The 25,009-nt window shown below is 29.1% G+C and overlaps 1 protein-coding gene across 1 annotated transcript in view; it reads right to left on the reverse strand.

Moving 5' to 3' along the window:
• LOC117173478 overlaps positions 1-25,009 on the reverse strand; it is a 334,033-nt gene that overhangs the window by 69,412 nt on the left and 239,612 nt on the right. Inside the window, exon 3 of the mRNA XM_033362081.1 lies at positions 19,803-20,011. Within this exon, the coding sequence (XP_033217972.1) occupies positions 19,803-20,011 (209 nt within the window). The remainder of the gene's footprint in view (positions 1-19,802; positions 20,012-25,009) is intronic.

The raw sequence follows: 25,009 nt of genomic DNA on the forward strand, positions 1-25,009 counted from the left end.
AAATATACTGTCTTAATTAAATACATATTTTCAGATTACACATAGTCATCTCTGGACGTCACGAAAGAGAATATATTTTTATTTTAAAATGTGATAGTCTTATAGTGAAATTTCGTTATGAAAGATAGTCCAAAAAATACTGTTCAATTTGCAGATAGTCAAGATTGAAAATACCATATTCATTATGGAAACATGACAGTATTTTCGAGTAGTAGATAGTTCAGCTTAGACACTTCCAGATTGCAAATAGTCAACCTTTGACGCTTCTAGAGAGAACATATTTATATTTTAACGTATAATAGTCTCATTCTGACATTTCTTAACGGAAGATAGTCAGAAAGAGACTCTTGAAATTGCAGATAGTCAAGCTTGAAAATACCAATTTGACTATAGACTGATTGTAGCATTCGTAAGTGGTCGATAATTCAACCTAGATACATCCAGATTTCAGATAGTCAACATTGGAAGTCTATAGAGAAAACATATTTATATTTTAAGGTATACTTTTTTAATCCTGACATTTTCTAGCAGAAGATGTTCCAATAGGAAAGGTTTAGTTTGCAGATAATCAAGCCTTAAAATTAAAAATTAACAATAGACTGATTACAGTATTCTAACGTAGTCGATTATTCAAGTTAGATACAACTAAATTACAAATAGTCAACATTAGACATCTTCGGAGAGAACATATTTGTATTTTAACGAATGAGTGTAATTTTGACACTCCCAATAGAAGATGGTCCAATTAACACACTTCAATTTGCAGATATTCTAATTTTTAAATCCTTAGTTAAGTAAAGAATAATAGTTGTATTCCTGAGTAGTAGAGAGTTTAACCTAAACACTTCCAGAATGCAGATAGGCAACCTTGGAAGCCTATAGAGAGAACATATTTGTATTTTAACGTATAATTGTCTAATTCTGACATTTCCTAGTAGAAGATAATTTAATAGGAAAGGATTAATTTGCAGATAGTCTGGCTTAAAAATTGCAAATAGCTAACATTAGACGCCTTCAGAGAGAACATATTTGTATTTTAACGTATGATAGGGTAATTCCGATATACTAAAACAGAGGATAGTCCAAATAAGACTACAATTTGCAGGAGGTTAAAGTTTAAAATCCCAAATCGATTATAGACTAATAACAGTCATCGCTTATAGTAGATAGTTTAACAAATACACTTACAGATTGCAGATAGTCAACCTCGGAACCCCTTAAAGAGAACATTTTTTGTATTTGTATGTAAAATAGTCTAATTTCGACTCTCCCAAATAGATGATAGTTCAATAAAGCCTGTTTAATTTGTAGATAGTTAGGCTTAAAAATACCAAATTTAATATAAACTAATTACAGTAATTGCAAATAATCGACAATTTAACTGAGATATATCCAGATTGCAGATAGGCAACCTTGGACGCCTCTTGAGAGAACATATTTGTTATTTAACGTATGATAGGGTAATTCCGATACACTAAAATAGAAGATAGTCCAGATAAGAGTCTACAATTTTCAAACAATTGAAGTTTAAAATCCCAAATTGATTATAGACTAATAAAAGTAATCGCGAGTAGTAGATAGTTGAACATAGATACTTACAGATTGCAGATAGTCAACCTTCGATGCGTCTTATAAGAACATATTTGTAATTTAACGTATGATAGAGTAATTTCGATATACTAAAATAGACTTCAATTTACAAATAGTGAAATTTAAAATCCCAAATTGATTATAGACTAATAACAGTATTCGTAAGGAGTAGATAGTTAAACTTAGACACTTTGAGATTGTGGTTAGTCAAACGTGGACGACTTTAGAGAGAAGATATATATTTCAACATATGGCGGCCTAATTCTGACATTTCTTAACAAAAAATAGTCCGATAGAGACCTTTAAATTTGCAGATAGGCAACATGAGAAGTCTTTAGAGAGAACATATTTGTATTTCAACTTATGATAATGTAATTTTGACAGATCTTGAAAGAGTATAATTTTAATTTTCAGATAGTCAAAATTCAGTGCCCGAAATTTAATATAGACTAATAATCGTATTCGTGAATAAACGATAATTGAACTTAACCACTTACAGATTGCAGATAGTCAACCTTGGACGCCTTTAGAGAGATCATATTTGTATTTTAAAGTGTAACTAGAAGCTCTCATGCGAGCTCCGCGCGCAACCCGCTAATTTGCTTGTAATTATTCTTTCAAGAAAAAGCCACGATAATTACTTTTACTGGTATTCTGCAGTTTTCCTCTCATTTGACCAAATGTTTAGGCAAAAGCGAGTACTTCGGGCAAACTCGTATGTAGTTGCATTGTAACTAAACCTTAGTAAAAAGCTGACCCTATTCGTTGACAATAGCCAAATTCTAAACTTTTTATGAAACTTCTTTTGATAATTAATAATTCTGGTAAATTTAACAAATGACTCAGAAAAAAGCCATCACAAAGAAAATATTAGTTAATTTCGTAAACAAATTTGAATAATACCCCAACTCTGAATATGTTTATGAAAATTGTTTGAATGATTATTAATTATTATAAATTTACAAAGTAACGTGGAAAATCATCATTGAAAGACATTCTTAGTTCATTCCGTAAACAAATTACGCCTCTTCCTTGAAAAATAGCTTAGCTATAAATATGTTGATAAACACTTTTTAAATAATTAATAGCTGTAGATTTTCAAAGCATCAGAGAAAAAAAAATCATCGGAAAGATATTCTTAGTTAATTATGGTAAAAAATGAAGCCTACTCGTAGAATGAAAAGCAAACTCTTAATTTTTCAATTTAAATTCTTTCAATAATGAATAGTTCTTGTAAATTTACAAAGCAACAAAGAAAAGAGTCATCTAATGGACATTCCTGGTTGATTTCGAAAACAAATTAACTCATAGAATAAACGTCAAACTCTTAATTTTCTAATTAAAATTGTTAAAATAACTAACATATCTTGTAAATTTACAAAGCAAAATAGAAAATATTCATGGGATAGACATTCTTGGTTGTCTTTGTAAACAGATTGACTTGTATAAAAAAAGGCAAACATTAAATTGTTTAATTAAAATTGTTTAAATAATTAATAGTTCTTGTAAATTTTAAAAGTAATATAGAAAAGAGTAATTGGATAGACATTCTTAGTTGACTCCGTAAAGAAATTTAATTCTAGAAAAAAGGGCAAACTCTTAATATTTTATTAAAAATTGTTTAAATAATTAATAGTGCTTGTAAATTTGCAAAACAATATAGAAAAGTGTCACCGAATGAACATTCTTATTCGACTCTGTAAAGAAATTGACTTGTAGAAAAAAGGCCAAACTCTTAATTTTGTAATTAAAATTGTTTACATAAGTAATAGTTTTGGTAAATTTACAAAGCAACATAGAACAGAATTAATTGACTCCGTGAACAAATTGACTCATAGAAACTCTTAATTTTTTAATTAAAATTATTTAAATAATTATTAGTTATTTTGTAAAGCAAAATAGAAAAGAGTGAGTTGACTCCGTGAACAAATTCACTCGTAGAAAAAGTCAAACTCTTAAGTTTAAAATTAAAATTGTTTTAATAATTAATACTTCTCGTAAATTTACAACTTAACTTAATAAATTAAACATATTCTTTAAAGAAGAGCTATTTATGACAATTGTTTAAATAATTACATTGTTTGAAGATTAAATAAATGTTAAAAGCCATAAATGAGCTCCACTCGAATTCGACACGATGGCTGTATGATAGAGTAATTCAAAAACCCTCAAATATAGGATAGTCCAAATAAAACTCTTCAATCAGTAGATAGTTAAAGTTTAAAATTCCAAATTGATTATAGACTAATGTCAGTATTTGTAAGTAGTAAATAGTTCAACTGAGGCACTTTGAGATTGTAGATAGTCAAGCTTGGATGCCTTTAGAAAGAAGATATTTATATTTTAACGTATGATGTTCTAATTCTGACATTTTTTAATATAAAATAGTCCAATTGAGATTCTTGAAATTGAAGTTAGGCAACATGAGAAATCTTTAGAGAGAACATATTTGTATTTTAACGTACTGTAGTGTCATTTTAACAGCTCTAAATGGTGGATAATCCAATTAAGACTCTTCAGTTCTTAGATAGTCAAAGTTCAAAATCCGAAATTGAGTATAAACTAATACGAGTATTGATCAGTAGTAGATAGTTTTACATAGACACTTTCAGTTTGTAGATAGTCAACTATAAACGCCTTTAGAGAAAAAATATTTCTATTTTAACCTATGATAGTCTAATTCTAACTTTCACAAATAGAATATAGTCCCATTTACGAGGAAATTCTACATTATAATTGGTTCTTTTCCTCATTTGTTATTTTGATCATTTTCTTGATAGACTTTCTATCAATTGAGCTGAAAGCTCGATAATGGGAATAATAAGGAGAATTTGGTTCTTATTACTCTAACTAGTCAGCCGAGGTTCATAAAATGATCGCAATTAACTTCTATCTCTGAAATGGGTCCTTTCAGCAAAGGACTGAGAGTACCTTCCACTTCTAATTATTCCCATCGGACATCAACCAGTATGAATCAGACGTACTGAGTAGATTGTCCATGGGGCATTGCATTCGAGTACAAACTTCCACTTCGCCGTATGTATTCCGAGTAATTACTCTCGCTTGCGTGAAATGCGATTTTCTGCGAAAATTTGTCATGGTACGTGCAATAAATTGTTAAGGGGAGTTTAAAAGAAAAAGGAAAAATTGATAGTTGAGGACTACGACTTATTTCTTATGAAAGACTTACTTCTTTGAAAAGACTTTATCGTTCTCTGAAAACGATGAAAACTATAATTTAAAAGTAGATTCTTCACATTCATCGAGAGTTTCTAACCAAAGGATGTGTTTTTTTTTAGCTGTTTAAAAATCGTGCCACTTAACACAAAGACATTTTTTTTAAGACCTGCATGTTCTCAAAAGTTTTAAGAAGTATTCCTAAATAGTGAGACTTAGTGAAGGACCTCTCTAGAAAGAATATCCAATTGTACTCAATAAACAATTTTGTTTCTTTTTTGTATAAACAATTTAGTGGATAAAACAGATTTTCTTCGAATTTGCTACTTTATGCTATTCCAAGCAGTTCTTTTTTTTGTAAAAATGTGAATTTCATATGCTTTGACAATAAATTGGTTACAAACAAGGAACATCTAATAATTGTTTAAATAAATTAAAAAACAAATGCACGTTTTTCTCGGAAAATGATAAATGTATTTCAATTATTTATCAGATGCAATTATAAGTACTTTAATAATGGTTTCTACTTGTGTGGGTTCGAATTTGGACCAAATTTTTTTATTATTTATAGAAATTTAATAAACAAATGCATCATTTTTGAGTTTTCACTCAAATTAATTCGTTTTTTGTTCGTATATTTTACCAATCTTAATTTACAAATGTATAACTTCGTCAGTTTTCATTGCGAAGATTTTTTTCTACAGATTTATTTATCATGGAATAAAATGTACATTTAAATTTAAATTTTGGCTTGATGCACATAATTTGTTAAAAATTAGTTAAATAATCAAAAGTTGGCCAACAGAAAAAACAATGACATTTTGAAAAATTTTACAAAAAAAAATCTTCGCCTTGCAAAGTGACCAAGTTTTGCATTTCTTAATTAAGATTCTTTAAATAATAAATCATGTTTGCCTTGGGATATTAATTACAGGACATGCCCATCGAAAATCTAAGGGGAGAAAGAATTTATTTTAGTGAAATCGAGAAAATTTGGCATTTGTTTCTTACATTTGTTAAATAATCAAAAATTTAAAAAAATAAAATTATCACAAATAAGGACCATTAGAACAGTATTTGCAATTGCACCTGCTGAAAACGAAATACATTTACAAAATTTTTGGGCAAAATGTCCATTTGTTTAAAAAATCACTAAATGTTGCTTATTTATTTTAAATATATTTCTGAAATTTATGAAACTTACATTTTCGCCGAAGAATTACAATCTGAAACAATATAAAGACTCAAATTTAAAGGAAAATACTTGCATTCTATAAATTGTTTAGAACAAAAACAAAAAAATTATTTATCGAGTACAATTAAAAATTTTTTTCTTGCACTTTTTTATTGACTCTAAGTATTAGGAATAACTCTCAAAACTTTTTACAAGAATGTGATGTTTAAAAAAAACGAAAGTTTTATTCTTTAAAAAAAATAATAATAAACGGTTTTTCAAAAATCCACAAGCACATAATTATGTACAATTTATTTAGCTTTCACTATAAAAAAACCTTTTTCTTCAGTTGGATATTTTCTTATTTAAAAACAAAGTTGGCAATAAACTTGTTTTCATGTACGATTCAATTTTTTCAACTAATTGTATTTATGTATGTCTTCATAATATTAGTGAAGACGCTCCTGACGAATAATATTCAGAAGGTTAGCAAAATTTTAATTAATTTTTAATTGTTGTATTAACAAACTAATCAATGAAAGTTCTACTTTGAGATTAAAAATACTTAAAGAGATTATTTTTTATTTTTTATTGGAGATTTTTAAAAAAATTGAAAATAATTGTTAACTTTTTCAACAAAATTAATAAACAAATGCACATCTTAGCCATTTTACGATCTAAGCACTTCGTTCTTTTAATACAATAAATTAACAATTTGTTCGCACTAAATAATATATACTATTTTGCATACCAGATAACAATGTTTAATTGTTCACACACATTTTATAAACAAATACAGATCTTCATCAATTTTAAACTTGCAGATTTCATTTTTTCAATAGAATCAATTTTTAAAAATGTGGCATATCCACTTATGATACTTTATCAATCATTAATAATTTTTTTTGTTAAATATTCATAAACAATTTCACTATTTGACTAAAGATCAATAAATGGATATTGTTTTTTATTACGAAATCGACTTCTTTTGAGTCAGAAAGCACCCTTTTTATTGAAAGACTTTTTCAGGAAACAATATTCATTTTGTATTTGAATAAATTATAGAAACAAATATGTACAAAACTTCCATAAATGTTTCAACAGCCGTTTTTTTTAACTGAATCGTTTTTTAATTATTTGGAAAAATCTTTCGCTTATAGTACTTCATCAACGAACAATAATTATTTATTTAGTCAAAAGATTGACTGCTTATATTTCAGAAAGGACCTTATTTATTAGGAGACTTTCTCAAGCGACAATATATTTATAATTTGACTAAATATTTTAAAACAAAAAATCATAGGCGGTCGATTTTTTAAACAGCAACATCTACTTCTTGAAAAAGTAGCCAAGTTGTGAATGTGTGATTTTGTTCATGAAATTATTTATAAAATAAATATTTTAAAGGAAGCTGTATTATCATCAGAGATGGTTATCATCAATCAGTGTAAATATCATTCCACAATCTGTGAAAATAGAAATTAACACTATCGATCACGTTAACTCTTCAAATAACAAAAAATACTTAACGTCTTTAGAGACTACGTTAAAAATATTTTTATTTCCAAATTTAAAATTAAATTTTTCTGAAAAACGATCTACTCCATTGCTCCACTAGGAATCGAATTACAGAAACTTCGATTGCCGGTGGGGTGCTTTTCCGTTAAGGGCATGTGATACTCAGAAAATTGTCGATTTTACCAGTTTCAGGTTCTCCCGGCTTTTTTCTAGAATAATAAATATTTTGTCTTAAAAATTTGGGAAATGATAGCGGACATGCTAACGGACGTCCCCATACATTTTTTTCTGTTTATTTTTCACAAAAATTTTAATTTTGCTAACAATGTGTGTATATTTCGAGGTTATGTGTGTTAGAATTCTCCCGAGCGTTACTTCCATACTACACAATATTTTTGCCGAAAACTTTGGACTTACAAATAAAACTAATCTCCCGGAACTAACCTTGTTTGCAGGCAATTAAAAACGTTTATTTCATCAATAATTTTCAAATTATCGGGAAGGCAGAGATAAAAAACGACGTAACCTCAAAATAATGCATAAAATTGTTATTTAGCACAATTCATTTTTTTTTTGTTATTATCCCTCAAAAAAAGAGTCCGGGGACGTCCGTTATGATATTTTATAGCATCTCCGAATTCAGTTTTCAAAAATTTTCAAATTTTCATTTTTGTGGAAAAAAATTCGGGGGAACTGTACCCGATTGACCACACGACGAAGTATCACATGCCCTTAAGCTTTTAAAGAGATCTAAAGAGAATCTTATTCAGAAATACATGCTATCTCAAGCCAGGTGTTGCATTTAGGATACGATTAATTTAGAAGAACACTTTCGATCAAGTTAACTCAGAAAATAACAGAAAATACTTACCGTCTTTACAGACTAGATGTACAATATTTATATTTTTAAATTTTTAATTAAATTTGTTTTTAAGAAAGATCTACTCCATCGCTCCACTCGGAGTCGATTAAGAGTAGTTCCGATTGCACCTGACCCTCAAAAGCAACCGATTTGCAATCAGAAGTTCTGTGATTCGATTCCCAGTGGTGTGATAAAGTTGATCTTCTTTCAGAAAAAGTTTAATTACAAATTTTTAAAAACATATATTTTCCATTTAATCTGTAAAGACGTTAAGTATCTTCTGTTATTTAAAATGTTAATGAAGTACCCGATGGGCAATCGGAAGTTTTTTCGTTCGATTCCCAGTGGAGCGACGGAGTAGATCTTTTGTCCGAATGAAATTAATTTTATATTTAAAAAAAATCTATCTAGTTTGAAAAGACGTAAAGTATTTTCTGTTATTTGAAAAGTTAACTTCATCGATAGCATTCAAAGTACACGACCGGAAAATCGCAAGTTCTGTGATTCGATTCCCAGTGGAGCGATTAAGTAGATATTTTTTCAGAAAAAGTTTAATTTAACATTTTAAAAAACATATATTTTCCATTTAGTCTGTAAAGACGTTAAGTATTTTTCGTTATTCAAAATGTTAATAATGTACCCGATGGGCAATCGGAAGTTTTGTAGTTCGACTCCCAGTGGAGCGATGGAGTAGATCTTTTGTCAGAATAAATTTAATTTTAAATTTTAAAAAATCTATTTATTTTGTAAAGACGTGAAGTATTTTTTGTTATTTGAAAGTTAACTTGGTCGATAGTATTTAAAGTATACGAGCGGCAATCGCGAGTTCTGTGGTTCGATTCCCAGTATAAACATAAAGTTGATCTTTAAAAAAAAATTTAATTAAAATGAAAAAAAAATATTAATTATTATTTGACCAAATATCATGGAAAACATTAAAAGACAGAAAGATCGAAAGGAAGGGTTGTATCATTAAAGGAAGTGAGTGGAGGCTAAGGAGGGAAGGTTAATGAAAGATCGTATAGCGGGAAAGTAGAGGAGGAAGAAGTAGGGGAAGGGTGGGGAATTATGGAATGAGATAGCAGGGGTTGGAAAGGGATAGAAGTAAGGGACATGAGGGTTGGTGAAAGGTGAGGAATTAGAGGGATGAAGGAATAGTAGGGAAGTGAGGAGAAGTAATAGAAAAGTGTGGATGAATAGGCCGGGGTAGCGAGCGTGGTGTAGTATGGAAAGTTGCGGACTGAGAGGTGTTGGTTAAGAAGAAAAAGTAAGGTAATGAACATTTGAGAAAGAGAGGAGTTGGTTATTATGGAAGTGGTAATTAATAAGGGAGAGGAATTAAAAGATCTTGCAGCGAAAAAGTAGAGGAGGGTGAAGTAGAATAAGGTTGAGGAATTAAGGACTGGGATGGTAGAAGTAGAGGATGAAAGATAGAGAGAGGGTACGAGAGTAGGGAAAATAAGGGATATTGGAGGAAGGGGAAGTAGATGAATAGAGTGGTAGCAGTAAAGTTAGGATAAGTAGGCAAGAGTAAGTATGGCATGGTTTAGTATGAGACGTAGAGGACGAAGAAGAATGGGTCAGGAGAAAAAGTAGGGGAAGAAATATCAGAAGAAGTTAGGATTATAAGGGGTGGGGAGTAGAAGAGGGAAGAGATTACAAAAATAAGGTAAGAAAAAGACAATTAAGGCAGCAAAGTAAGGAAAGAAATTTAAGGGAAAGTGAAGAAAGGAGTTGTACGTTAGTAACTGTAAGTAGAAGAGGGGCATCAAGGGATGGTGTAGTGGGAGAGTAGAGAGGTAAAGTCAGGTGTATCGCAGTAGGCAAATTAATGAAGGAAGATGTAGGAAAGGGTGAGAAGAAAGGTAAATGTGAGGAGGGGAGAGACGGGCGTGGTTTACTTAACCGCGATAACAAGGAGATAAAAAGGAAGAAGCATTCCAGAAGTACGGAGCTATTTATACAAATAAAAAGTTGTTAATGCAAATGCTCAACTCCCTTGCATCACTGAGAATTCACTTTTTTCTATTCACTTATAACTTACTCAGCAACAATATTCCTCAATTTGAACCCTACTTGTCTCTTGAGTGTTGCATTGTTACATGAAGGTGCATTTCTCTCTCTGAAGAAAGCATCAAAGAATTCAGGGCAAAAACAAAACAAAAATTGTATAAAAGTCTCGTGGCATACAAGAAATAAATTGCCAAAGCTTCGTAAAGCTCTCGACTTACGAGTCTTAAATACATTCTCGTTTAACCTAATTCCTATTTGTTTCCTATGAGTTCTTTCCTTTTCGCCCCTTTTACTTTCACAGGATCACGGCACTTTGATAAATTGCTCAAGATCTTTTATACTGCACTTTGCTTCCTTTCTTCCATGCTGAATTAAAAATCGCATTCTCTAGACTCATCAATTTTTCCCTACGTAAAAGGTCTTTATAGACGTTAAGGACACTGGCGTCCTTTGTGAAAAAACCGGGGATCGATCCCCGGTGAATTTACTTTTTTTCAAATTATTTATTATTTTTTGCCGTAGAATCTGTAAAAGTAAAGAGTTATATATATTTATTGAAGTTTTTTCTCATGAAATTTGACTAAATTTTTTTTTATCTCTAGTTCTAGGACCTAAGATCGATAGTCCACAACTATCTGAGACCTTCGATTCCTCAGTAAATATGTATACTAGGTCAGAGGGGTCTTCGGTGGTTTCCTGAGCGAACGTCGCACGTAAATTGAATTTGAATTTCGTAGGTTGAATTTGAACTTGTACGAAACTTTCGGATAAAGTTAATTATCAACTAGTGCCAAACACAATAAATTTCTTCTCCTCAGACATAATGATCATCAATTTACATTCCCATTATTTATGTAGTCATTAATTAATTTTATTTCTGCATCATGCACTAATAGCACCAACAAATAGTCAAGCAAAAATATCATCAGAAACAATAAATTATTCTCTGGTCAAAATTTTTTATGACTTGTCCACAATACATTATGAATGCACAATTTAAAAAAATGTAATATTCTTAATATGGCTAATATACGAAACAATTATTTTCTTCATGCATTTACAAACAATATTTACAACTTACACTTCGATTTTTTATTTCAAAGACCGATTTCATAAGAAATAAATAAATAGATTAATGATTTTGAATTTTTATTTCATAAAATTTGTTAATTAATTAAATTTTTAATATTATTATACGATTATTCAAAGTGTGCATTTATTTATTTGTTCAGAAAAGGGCCATTTCATTTCTTAATTTTAAGTTTGAATTCAAATTTTCATCATTTTATTTTTTTGTTCAAATAAAATTCTATTGCGAAAATTTAGATTCACATAATTGATATAATTCATGATGATAAAGAGAAATTATATAAGTATAAATTTCAGCAATAACATTTATTTTTTGTTATTAAAAACAAATGCTTTTGAATGATAAAATGTTGACTCTAAAGTAAAAAATTGAGAGTTTTTTAATGGCTCTTTTTGAACATTTAATTCCGTTGAATATAACTTCGACTTATGTTTCAAATAATCGCACAATTATAATTATAAGAAATTATCAAATTTATTCGAAAGTAAAAACAATTTACTAATTTATTTAAGAGTTTATGAAAGTAGAAAATTTTTAAAAATAAAAATTGTTTTTGCAAGAACATTTTATCACATACGTGCGGCTACTTGTGTGTTTAGACGAATAAATAAATAAATAAAATAAATAATTTCTTTATAATATTTTTTAATTATTAACCAAAAATTTCTATAAAAATCTTGAAGAAAAATTGCCATAATTTTATTTGCTTTGCAGCAGCTCATAGCGCACTATACATTCTTTAAAATACTTTTAAGAAAATTTGAAATAAAAAAGAGCGTAAATTTGTCGAAAAAACCTAAACATTGACTTTCTCAAAATGGTCAAATTTCATTTCTTTCCTCATTTTTTAAAGATGCATAGAAAAAATACGTATAGAAAGTTTCCAAAAAATAATAAATTTTCAATTTGCAAAATTTAAAATTACAGTAAAATTTAAAAAAAATATTAAGTGCAAATTTCAGAATATTTTTAACATACTATTGCAGAATTTATGGTTACAGAATTTGTAAATACAATCATTGTTAGATTATAAACAAAAAACTGACGAAAATACGATTTTTACTCATCTGTTTAGATTAATTTTACTTCTTTTCCAGTAATGTCTTTTTTCTTTTTAGCCAGAATATTAAATATTAATTTTTTTAAATTTAAAACTCAAAGATCTAGTACTTTTTAATTTTGTGACTTTATATTTCATAAATATATATAATTTAGCTTCTTCAGAACATAAACTAAATAGTTCGAACAAGATAATTATTATTTTCCAAATTCTTTTGCAACATAAAAAATAAGTTTTTTAAGGGATTTCAGAGAGTGCAGATTGCACTAAAAGCTGCAGTAAAGAAAATTAAATGAACTAAACATTCAAGTAGTCCTATCTTGATAAACAAAATTTTTGGCAAAAAAAAAAGATACAGTAATAGCGAATAATAAATACACTTACTTCTCGCTGGATATTTCCGAAAAAATGAGAGAATAACTTTAAAAAAGCTTTAGAAAAGTTACTAAATTCCACATAAAATGAGCGTTATTTAAATTATTTTTTAATAATGGAGACTGAATTTTTGAGTCAGCGGGACCGGTCTACTTTTTTATCTTGACCATTTTTATGATTTAAATTTAATTTCTGGAAAACATTTTTTTAATCACGATTAAAATTTCAAAGGTACAAAAAATAGACCTTAAAATCTCCTTTTCAAAATAAATCCAAGAAACTTTAAACAATTTTAAATAGTTTAAAAATTATCATATGAAACTTAGAGGCGTGCACGGCAGTCCCGCTCAACCTCTACATTTTTTATGATAACTCAAGAACCAGTAAACATCCTCACAATTTATTGGACTTTTTTTATGCAGAATTGAATTCCTTTTCCAAAGATTTAAAAGAGGAAATTATTTCTTATTTTTCTCGAGATCACCTGCGACAAGTGAGTGCATCTTTTTAATTGTCAGTCCAATTTCACATGAAATCGGTCAAGTGTGCTTTGCTTACAAAAGTGTGAGAATATATTTACAACCAGGAAAATTATTTTCCATTACAGAAAGAAGCTTTTTAAATATTTCGCAAGTATTATTGAAACTTTTTAACAAATTTATTTGGCAATGGGAAATTATTTTCCTGCACAGCAACACGAACAAAGAAACTGAAGCAAAGTTTTGCTTTTTTTCAGTGAAAAAAAGAAGAGACTAGAAATTCCAAATATTTACAAGATTCACATTTTTGTCCTGAGAAAAATGTTTTCTTTCTGAAAATAGTTCTCTACTTGCAACACTAAGTTTGCTCTGGTGGCTGAACTCTATTCATTGGCGTACCTATAATTCACTTGGAGGCGCCAAGAGGAGAATCCTAGTGTCTTCCTTTCTGCACTTTTGATTTTTGTGTCCCTTCCTTTCTCCCCCTTCCTGCGAAAGAAAAGCGAGGAAATAAGAGGGCCTTTTAATGAAAAAATCAATTTTTGATTGGAACCTGTCAGTAACTCACAAAATAATTATTAAACAAGATAATAACAAAAATACATTATTTTTTCGTATCGTACATTAAAACTAGTTAACAACAAATAACAGGGTAGCCGCAAAATTGATTTTTAAAATTCTTTGACTTGTAGCTGATTTTTCCCTGCCCAATTGTTTATTTTTTCTCATTAATAATATTTTAAGTTTGTCATGGCAGAACTAAGTAGCCAAGAAAACAAATTTTCGAAAAATTAAAAAAAAATTCTCGAAATTTGAATTATTAACAAAAAATTAAAAGGTATATTTGAGAGTTTTTAAAATTATTTATAAAATTTATTTAATTATTCAGGATTAAAAAATTCATAACACTATACGATTCATTCGTTCTCAAGTTATCTTAAAAAATGTAAAGGCTTGAGCAAGACCAAAATCACTCGGTTAAAAATATGATTTAAAATTCCACTTTATCTGGATTCAATAATTTTTTAATAGATCGATCTTCTGCAATTTTTTCCGAAGAATAAAATAACGCTATTAGTTTTTCCGTCTATAAAATATTTAAACAAATGGCTCAATCAATTTAAAAATTATATTTTTTTTTCACGATGTTTGGAAGAATTTTAAATAATCTGCAAGCCAACAAAATATGATTTGAAAAAAGTTTATACAATTTAAATTTCTTATTCTTAGTTATGACACAGCCTAATTCACTTGGAAAAATTGAATAATGTGGATTAATAATGTGAATAATTAAAAAAAAAATCATAAAAACTTTGTGAAAATATTTTTAAATCGTTGAAACCCTAAATGTCCTGATATTTCCTAAAATTCTTGACAATTTATTAAAATAGTTTCTGGACTTTTAAAATTCCTTGAAATCATTGCAATTCTTGGAGATCCTTTCAAATGATTGTAAACAACAAAAAATTTCTTGGAATAGTTTTAAATTCTCCAGAATAGTTCAGATCCTTTCGAATATTTTTAAATCCCTCGGAATTTTTTAGATCTTTTTAAAATATCTTGGGATTTTTAAAAACAGCTTAAAATCTTTCAAACCCTTCGGAATTCTTTTGAATCCTTTAGATGTATTAACAATTCCTTGGAATATTTTTTAAATATCCTAAAATATTTGAAAACCTTCGAATTCTTTTGAAATTCCTTGAAAGTTTTTAAATCTGTCAATAATTACTTGAATTGTTTTTAAATTACCTTAAATCGTTAAAATATTTTGTAATCCCTTGAAATGATGAAAATATATTAAAAATCTCTTCTAAACTGTTTAAAGATCCTAAAACATTACAACTTCTTAGCATTCTTTTGAAATTTGTTTAAACTTTTTAATCTCTTAAAAATTTCTTCGAATTTTTTTAAATTCCCTAAAATCTTAAAATTTTTTAAAATCGCTTTAAATGATTTAAATCGATTGAAAATTCCTTGGAATCTGTTACAATTTCCTCAAATGTTTTAAATCCTTTGAAATCTTTTGGAATACCTTCCAAATATTAGATCTATTAACTATTGTAATCTAATAACAATTTCTTGGAATATTTTGAAAATACCCTAGAAGATTTCAAGCGTTTTGAAATCTTTGGAAATCCTTTGGAACTTTTTAATGCTCTGGAAATTTCTTTGGAACTTTTAAAAATATCCTTCAACTATTAAAAATGCTTTGGAATATCTTTAAATTATTGAATTCTGCTCAAACAGTTACTTAAAGTGCTGCTTACAGAAATTTCCTGACCTTTGCTTTTTTTCTTCGAACTCCTGACTTTTTTTGACAAACTAAATTCCTCAATTTTTTTGATTTCCAGGTTTATGCTAACCTGCGGCCACCCTGATTAATAACCCAGTTTTTATTTTTTACCTGCAAGAGTTAGTTTCCGGGAAAATCAACTTTGAATTTTTCGTCAAATTCTCAGGCCCCGGAAGCACTGCAATTGTTTGGGGATCGAAACTCACAGTTGGATTTTTTTTTTCAAGATTTCGCTTTACTTTTAATTCTCTGGTTTTTGAATTTGAATGGTTTGATTTAATTTTTAATTCTGAGGCACTATCCATTTGTGAGGTTCCTTCTTTCTCGGCATTCCTGTGAAAGAAAAGCGCGGAAAGTTCATTATTTTATTAATCCAAACAAAGAAAAAGTACATTAAGGTTGCATTAAAATTGGTTGAAAAAGATGAAGTATCTATTTTTCATTTTGAACCTACATCTATTAGTTTTAGAGAAAAGGAATATTTAATTTTATGTCAGATACGGGAGCGTCAAACTCGTTAACCCTGGTGACTGAACAACCCTCCGGGGTTCGAATCCCCTCACTGATACTTTTTTTCCAATTTTTTTCTCTTTGATTCTCTCTCATTATATATAAATAAATGGAAATTAATTAAGTGGGGATGCTCACAGCTTTTTATTGAAAGTAAACGACCCTTGGGTCCCAAGAGACAAGGAGAAAATGTACTTTGGCAGAATCACCCACTAGTTCAGTGCCACCAGTGGCAATGGTATCTGGGATCGATAAAGTTGATCGGGCAATCACAGCTAAGTGGGGCGAATAGGCCAGTAAGCTCTTCGGGATATAACAAATTTTCCCTCTGGACCTCTAAATTTCTAAAGAAACTGCCTTCCCTAATCGCACAAGAATCATATTAACAAAATCGTTTGTAATGATTTATTTTTATATTTATCCAAATTTCCAGAATCCTATCCAAAAAATCGGTGTGACTATATGTCTTAAAAATTTCACAATCGTTATTTTTAAAAACTTAATAAGTTATTGCTCATTAGTGCTTGTTGCTAGAAATTAGTATTCAGAAAATAGAATTTGAATAGAAAATCATAAAATTTGCGAAAAAGGATTATAACTTTTCAACATTTCGGATTGTATTAGTTTGTTTTTTCACCGAAAATTAGCATGTGTGAACAAACATCTTCATCGCGATTCCTAATGTTTATCAACTGTAGGTTATGTGTTACACCGGAAATAGGTATTTTTATTGAATAATTATCAGGTTTCAAAGGTGATAAATTTTTAAATAATTTGTGGTTTTTAGTTCCTTTTTAGATTAATTTGAAATGAACTTTAAAACACTTTAGTCAAATTTGCAACAATAAATTTTTAAATTGGTACAATGAAATGAAAGTTATTATTTTTCCAGTCAAATTTATGGGAACCGTATACTAAAACTGTTATCTAAACTATAAAAATCTTATTCAGTTATGGTTCGTATTTCAATTGGAAATAAAATTTGAGATACGCGTGTCACCTTTGCGAAAAGAGCTTTTAAACTTAGTGAAACAATACTAAAGATAATGATCATTTCTAGGGAAATGTTTGGACACTGCACACTAAAACTGTAATCTTAACTGTAAAAATCGTATTGAGTTATGATCTTATCTCAATTCGAAATAAATTTTGAAATACGCTTGTTCTAGTATTTGCGAAATAATCATTCGAAGGTTTTTGAAACAATACTAAAGATCATGATTATTTGCATGCAAATTTTGGCGAACCGCACACAAAATGCAATCCCAACTCTAAAAATCTTATTCAGATACAATCCGTATTTCAATTTAAAGTAAATTGTACACTCTAATCAGATTCGCGACGAATTCTTTTAAATTTGGCGAAACAATACTGAAAATCATCATCATTTCTAGGCAAATTTTTGAGGATCGCACACTAATACTGTCATCGATACTTTAAAAATATTCTAAGTTATGATTTATATTTCAATTCGAGGTAATCACTAGATTTTACTGGTTCACAATTTTTTAACAATTTTATATCACATTATCTTGTTAAACAAAAAATTTGTATTTTAAAACAAAATTTAGGGTCCGAACAAGATTTGAAAATTTGGAACAGTTTTAGGTTATTTTACCATTTTAAAAAAATACCTTTAGATTATCTTCGTGTAATAAAACTGAAATTTCCATTTATAAACGAAAATAATCAGATTCAACTTTGATTCTTTTGGCATGATTTGGAAACAATTTAAAGTTATGTTAACGCTTTTCAACGAAAATTGGTTGTTTTAAACAAAGTTCATTGAATTTCACTGAAGATTTATAATTTGCGACAAATCAAGATATTTTTACTTTTTTAAATCATCCTATTTTTCAAATAAACATTATTCTTTAGAGTATCATTTAGGACAGTTAAATTCACTTTGCCGAAAATAGGTAACATTTATAAAAAATTATACTATTTTAAAGAATATTATACATTTTTGGAAAATTTGAGGTAATCTCGCAATTTTGATCAAAAACAGATTTTTACATTACAATTTATGCGCTAGATTAAAAAATAATATTCAGAATTTTAAAACAATTAATGGTTATATTATGTCAGTGGATTGAGTCAAAAATTAGTATTATTAAGAACAAAAATCATTCAATTTTTCTGACGACCCTATCTAACAAAATTTTCTAAATTCCAATAAAGATTTACAATTCAGAAAATTTAAGGTAGATAATGTAGAACACAAAAATGTTGCATTATTATTAATTCTATATTTTAATTTAAAGATTCCGCGAGACAACAAATAATAATAATCGCGAGTGTATTTCTTTTGTAATCAATCTTAAAACTAAAAATAGACCAATCCTTAATTTTTTATTTCCAAAATTTCTCTTTCAATATAGTAGAACGAAAATGAATTGATAACACAATTTTTCAAAATTTAGTAGGATAACGGACACGTATTGGGTGAAACGGAGGAAACTATATGTGAAAGTGATTATCACCCTGGTATAACGACTGGTTACTGTTTCCATCATATTGCTCGATAACGCGGTACCGCTCTAATAAATTTATGTTCCTCATCAAAAGCTAAGCCAAAAAGGAGGAAAATTTTAATGACCAATGGATTTGCTTCAAATCGATACTGTAATAAATTCTCTTTCACTAACTTCTCTGATAGAATTTTATTTTAGATGTAGGATAAAATAGTAACAAAAATAAATCGAATTTTCGATTTTAATAATAAATAAGATTAATTAAATTCATGTTCGGGATTTAAAAAAATTTCATATTAATAACTTTAATAGAATTTTTTTTAAAGGAGAGATTATCTTCACAAAAAAAGGAAAGAGAAGTTGGAAAGTTCCAACAAATATTACGACTAGGTTTGTTGACTTAAAGTTTGTTGAATGAAATTTGATACGTGCCGATATCTTGAGCAAATCCCCGTTCTTATAATACCTTCTTTCTTATTATATAAACTAAAAAACGTAAACTAAAAAAGTATAATATAAAAATTAATAATTAGGAAAGTTTTCTTTAAATGATTGGATACCGAGGAAATTTCGCATATCACAATTCAGCACTTTTGTTCTTTTCTCATATTTCAGCTACAAAGGCAAGAAATGCTAAAAAGAGGTGAACAGGAACCACAAAGGGATACGTCAACTCTTTTCTTTTCTTTAAATATCCCTTTATTACCACTTTTGACCCAGCAATCTCAACTCGAAGAAAACTCATGAAATATTTGGGAAATAATAGATTATGTTGGTTTAAAGAAAGTGTGAAAATGTCCATCTCCACAATAGCACACTTTACTGTCAGATTAACGTGGCATCAGATTATAAAACTGGAGCTTAAAAAAAAGTCTAACCTATTTATAATTTTTTTGCATGTTATTATAAATATTTTTCACAAAATCGTGCCATAGATGATTTTCTCGAGTGCTAAATATTTTTGACAAAATTTTCTCAAATTTTTTGTTTCCTCATACTACAATTGTTTTGATTAATTCTCAACCACATTTACACACACACATGACATTTAAAACTAAGTATTAAGACATTAAAAAAATAAAAATTACTTCTTTTAGATTAGGGTTGTCAGTGAGCACTTCTGTGTACTATTTTTGTATTTCACATAATGCAAACCAATTTTTTGATTATATTTTTTTCAGACTTACCGAGTTCCACCGCGACTCCTTTTACTACTTTCCTCGTCTTCGTCGTCTTCCTCGTCGCGCGACGTGGCCAACGAATGCGGGGCCGAAGACGGACCACTGCTTCCTGAATCGGGCCCTGGGCCCATTCTTGAACCGGATGGACCGCTGCAGTAAGCCGAGGATGGCGCCAGACCTCCCCCCTGGGCCTCCACGTTCTCCGCCCGATCCACCTGAAAAAATTTTTATTTATTTTTAAACATTTTATAATAAAATAATATAATTTTTCTGTGATGACTTATATTTTAATTCGATGCAAACAAAACACTCTTTTTCACATTTGTGAAACACCTAGTAAATTTTGTGCAACAATAGTATAAAGTCATGATTATTTTTAGGTAATCTTTGAGAACCGCACAATAAAACTGTAATATAAACTCTAAAAATCTTATTCCGTTATGATGCGCATTTTAATTTAAGATACACTGTATAACACTCCAGTCACATTTGCGAGAAAACCCTTTAAATTTGGCGAAATGATACTAAAGATCATCTTCATCATCATTATCTCCACACAAATTTCAGGCGACCGCACACTAAGACTGTAATCTAAAAAGTAAAAATCTAACTCAGTTATGATGCTTATTTTCATTATAAATAAACTTTGAAACTCTCTTGTTGCAAACATTTACGAAGAAACCTTCCAAAGTTGGGGACACATCAAGTAAGATCATTATCATTTCCAGGCGAATTTCGGGAGAGCGTACAGTATAGCTGTAATCTAAACTGTAAAAATCTTATTAAGTTTTGATGCAAACTTTAATTCGAGATAAATTATAAAACACTTTTGTAATCCTATTTGCGAAGACACATTGTAAAGTTGATGAAAAAAACTAAGGACCATGATCATTTCAAGAGCAAATTCTGGAAACTGTACACTAAAAATATTTTCTATACTGTAAAAATCTAATTTAATTAGGATACGTATTTTAACTCGTGATAAACTTTAAAACACTCTCATTGTCAAACTTACAATATAACTGAATGAGAACATCGAAATCAAAAGTTACGAGCTGAAAATTATTCCCGAAATCTTTCTTAAGACGTGAATAAATTTTAATTAATGAGAAGTTCATGAAAAATAGTTTTGTTTCTACTTTTTTTAAATTAAATGTTTGTTTAATATTTGAGCGTTTTTAATCGTTTTTTTTTAATTATTAGCAACTGGAAATTCATATTTGTTTAACCCAATTTTTTCCCTGCATGTTGTGAGAAATAGTATATATTAAATTAAGGACACAATGAGCGATAGTTGAGATCAATATTTTGTACCAGGAGTTTTGTCATTATAAACACAATTTTTTCCGTATTATATCTTGAGAAGTCAATTTTTCTGGAAATAATGACGCATTTAATAAATGTTAAGAGTGATAAAAAAGATGAACAATATTCTAGATTATTAGAATCCCTTACACTCTGTCGCTTATTAATCAGTATTTTCTTATCTCATAAAAATCAACTGGAAAAACTATCTATCCGTAACGTACTTATAGAAATTGTTTTTAAAAGTTATAATTATCTAAACAATTAGGATATACGTTAGGAGACAAAAAATACTGAAAAATAAGTGACATAGTATAAGAGATTTAAAAAAACATTAGAATTTCTTTCATATTTGCTATGGGCAGATGTAACTAAACTAAAAATGCAACTAAAATGTAAAAAATCGTATTCTGTGATACTTTATATTTTAACTTGAAGTTAGCAAAACATCCCCATTGCCACCTTTCCGAAAAGACCATTAAAAATTGGTAAAACGCAACGAAAGCTGTAATATTGTAATATAAACTCTAAAAATCGTATTCAATTACGATATGTATTTTGATTCAAGATAAAATTTATGATGACCTTGTCACCTTTTCGAAAAGATCTTTTGAAGTTGATAAAACAATACTGAAGATTATGATCATTTTCATGCAAATTTCCGGGGACCGTGTACCAAAACTGTAATCTAAACTATGCAAAATATTGTGTGGTTTTAATACAATTTTTTATATTAAATTTGTCTACTAGCTTTGATTACCCTCTTATATGGTCCAGAGAAGATCAATATCTCAAAAGATTTTTTTTCTTTCTACTTTTGATTAGAAACTCAAGAAACTATAAAAAACGGAAACTGACATTTTACTCCATTGCGGGTCAGTTTAATCTCTTTTAGTATCTCCGAAGTATAGAAACTTCGCTGCACACTCGCTCTCTTTTCTCTACTTTTTTATGATGTCAAATTGAATAAAAGTTAAAAGAACGAGGGTATAATATTTCATCCAAATTGTCCACAAGGATGAACATTTTTCAGGAAATGTCCGGATATATCAAGTATCCTTGAAGAGATACGGGATAACTTTTTTCTTCTCAAAGAATATGTTAGTATATTTTTAAAAATAAAAACCTTAGCACCTATATTTTTGAAAGAGAAAATAAAATTGACTCGGATAAAAATATATTTCACGTCAGCAAAGCCGAAATAATCCCTTATATTTAGAATCTTATACGGCCTTTAAAGTTCAAACTATTGATAAACGAAAATATCAATTCCAATTTTCTTTAAATAAATGTTTCTTAATTCTAGATAGGGTTAATTATTTAGATTATGTTTTTAAAATAAACTCAATTATCAGATTACGGGATGTAAAAAAGATTAAAGGATGATTTTTCATTTTAAAAAAGTGCCTTCTGTTAAAGGTCTTTGATAAAGAAAGAGTGGAACACAGTTTTTTGTTTCATAGGATGCTTTAGAGCTTGCAGGGGCAGCATGACTCGTTACTATCCGGATTTGAAGTAACAAGCGTTTCTCTGAAAGGGTAAGTGTCATATACAGATACATATAGAGTGCGCTCCAAATTAAAATCCTTTTATTTTCGTACCTGAAAGCTGATCATGTCCCCTTTTTCTCGTAACGACGAACGGCACTTAGTCGTTATGAGATACTGCACTTTTATAAACCAAACATGTTTTTTCTACAATAAATATTTATGTTCATAAGATAACTAGCAGTAAATAGACGTTCGAAAATGCGATTTCACGTCTTTTGGTTTTTATTTTTTAATATTAAAGACATCCAATATTTAAAAAATTTAAATACTCAGAGTTCTAAACATTTTTGAACTGAGTTAAATTATATAATAATCATAATGCAAGAAGCTTGATTTCTTACCGAAAAAGTGAGTATTTAAACAAAAATATTAATTTTCACCCTAGTAGTTGAATTTTCTATTTAAAAAGATAAATTTTCATTAAAAAATTAAATAGTTAATTTTTTAACGAAAATGATCAATTTTTAACTGAAAAGCTGGACCTTAAATTAAAAGAATGGCGAGTCCACAATTTTTAATAATGATATTACATTTTCAATCAAGACATAGGATTTTTGAACAAGAAATAATTGCATTTTCAACTAAAAGAGATCAATTTTCAAAAAACAGGGATCTTTTTCTAGCTAAAAGATTAATTTCCTACAAAAGACATGGATTTTCCACCAAGCAGATAATTTTCCAACTTATACCAAATAAATTTTCAACCAAAAATAGAATAGCTAAATGCTCATATAAAAAATTAATTTTGAACAAAATAGTTAAATCCTTAACTTAAATAAGACAAAAATGTTGAATTTTTAATCAAGATATATAATTCTCAAACTAAAAAGTTATGTTTTTAACTAAGAAAAATATTTTTGAAAAAGAAAATAAAATCTTCAAATTTTTAGAACTTAAAAAATTAATTTTCAACAAAGCATTTTAGCTTTCAACCACTTACTTGAATTGCCTATCAAAAATTATGCCTTTTTTACAAAAAAAAATTTTTCAACAAAATAATTAAATATTTAACAAAATACTAGAATTTTAATGAAAAGAAATGAATTCCAAACTAAAAAGAAATGATTTCACTTTTTTAGCAAAAAAATTGGATTTTTATTGGGTTCTATTAATTCAGTTTGAATTTAAACAAAAAAATGGAAAAAAAACAAAGTTTCTTAAAAAAAGGGGAAAAATAATTTCTGGAAAAGGGAGAAAGATATGCAAGATATGCCTGATATGCAAAAATGATTTTCAAACTTATCCCTCTCCAACTCAAATTGCTAACGTAGTTTATGAACTTCCCTGATAATGAATGATAATAAAAAATTTTGGTAAAATAATTAACTCTTATGTCTTTAATATTCATTAAATTAAATGAATTATTTAACATACATTTGTACTTTAAAATCATGAACCGAAAGATATCTACAGGACAGGAAAGTGTGGCGACAGTTGATAAGGACTGCATGATGAACAGTGTCAGTGAAGTGAGAGGCGCATGAAAAAAAGACCTGGGATACTAATGAGCCCACAAGAGAGCTTTACCTGGTGACTGTGAAACTCTTTACTTAAGGTGATTGCTACAGAGATTGATCATGATTAGTGACCTGCAAAGCTAAAAATTCCTGTACAAAAACAACAGAGGATCCGGGACATGTTGCTGAATTCGAATCTGCACAAGAACATGTACAGGTAATCTTGAAAGGTTCCTTAACAAAGTAAATTAAGGGTACAGAATGCCACGCCTCAATTTACTTCGCAAAGAACCTTTAAAAGAACCTATACTCGATTATTCACAGGTTCCTTTTTCAGTGCAGGTTCCATTGCAGGATCTTGTACAGTTTCTTTTGCCGAATTCCTACACAAAAAGTTTCCAGGGATATGCCCAGGATTCTCCGACGTTCCTGTACAGGATCGTATCCAGCAACATGACCAGGATCCTCAGAGATTCTTGTACAGGAACCGTTCAGGGAAAAGTCCAGGAAACTCCAAGTTTCCTGCACAAGATCCTATCGAGAAATATTTCCAGGATCCTCCAAGGTTCCGGCACAGGATCGTGTCAAGAATCATATCCAGGATTATTAGAGGTTTCTGTACAAATTCGTGTCCAGATACATGCCCAGGATCCTCCGACGTTCTTGTACAGGATCGTGTCCAGCAACATGACCAGGAGCCTCAGAGATTCTTGTACAGGAACCGTTCAGGGAAAAGTCCAGGAAACTCCAAGTTTCCTGCACAGGATCGTGTTGTGCAACCTTTCTAGGATCCTCAAAAGTTTCTGTACAGGATGTTGTCGAGAAATATTTCCAGGATCCTCCGAGGTTCCGGCACAGGATCGTGTCAAGAATCATATCCAGGATTATTAGAGGTTTCTGT

Source organism: Belonocnema kinseyi, chromosome 5 (genome assembly GCF_010883055.1).
Source record: "Belonocnema kinseyi isolate 2016_QV_RU_SX_M_011 chromosome 5, B_treatae_v1, whole genome shotgun sequence".
Classification (NCBI taxonomy): Eukaryota; Metazoa; Arthropoda; class Insecta; order Hymenoptera; family Cynipidae; genus Belonocnema; species Belonocnema kinseyi.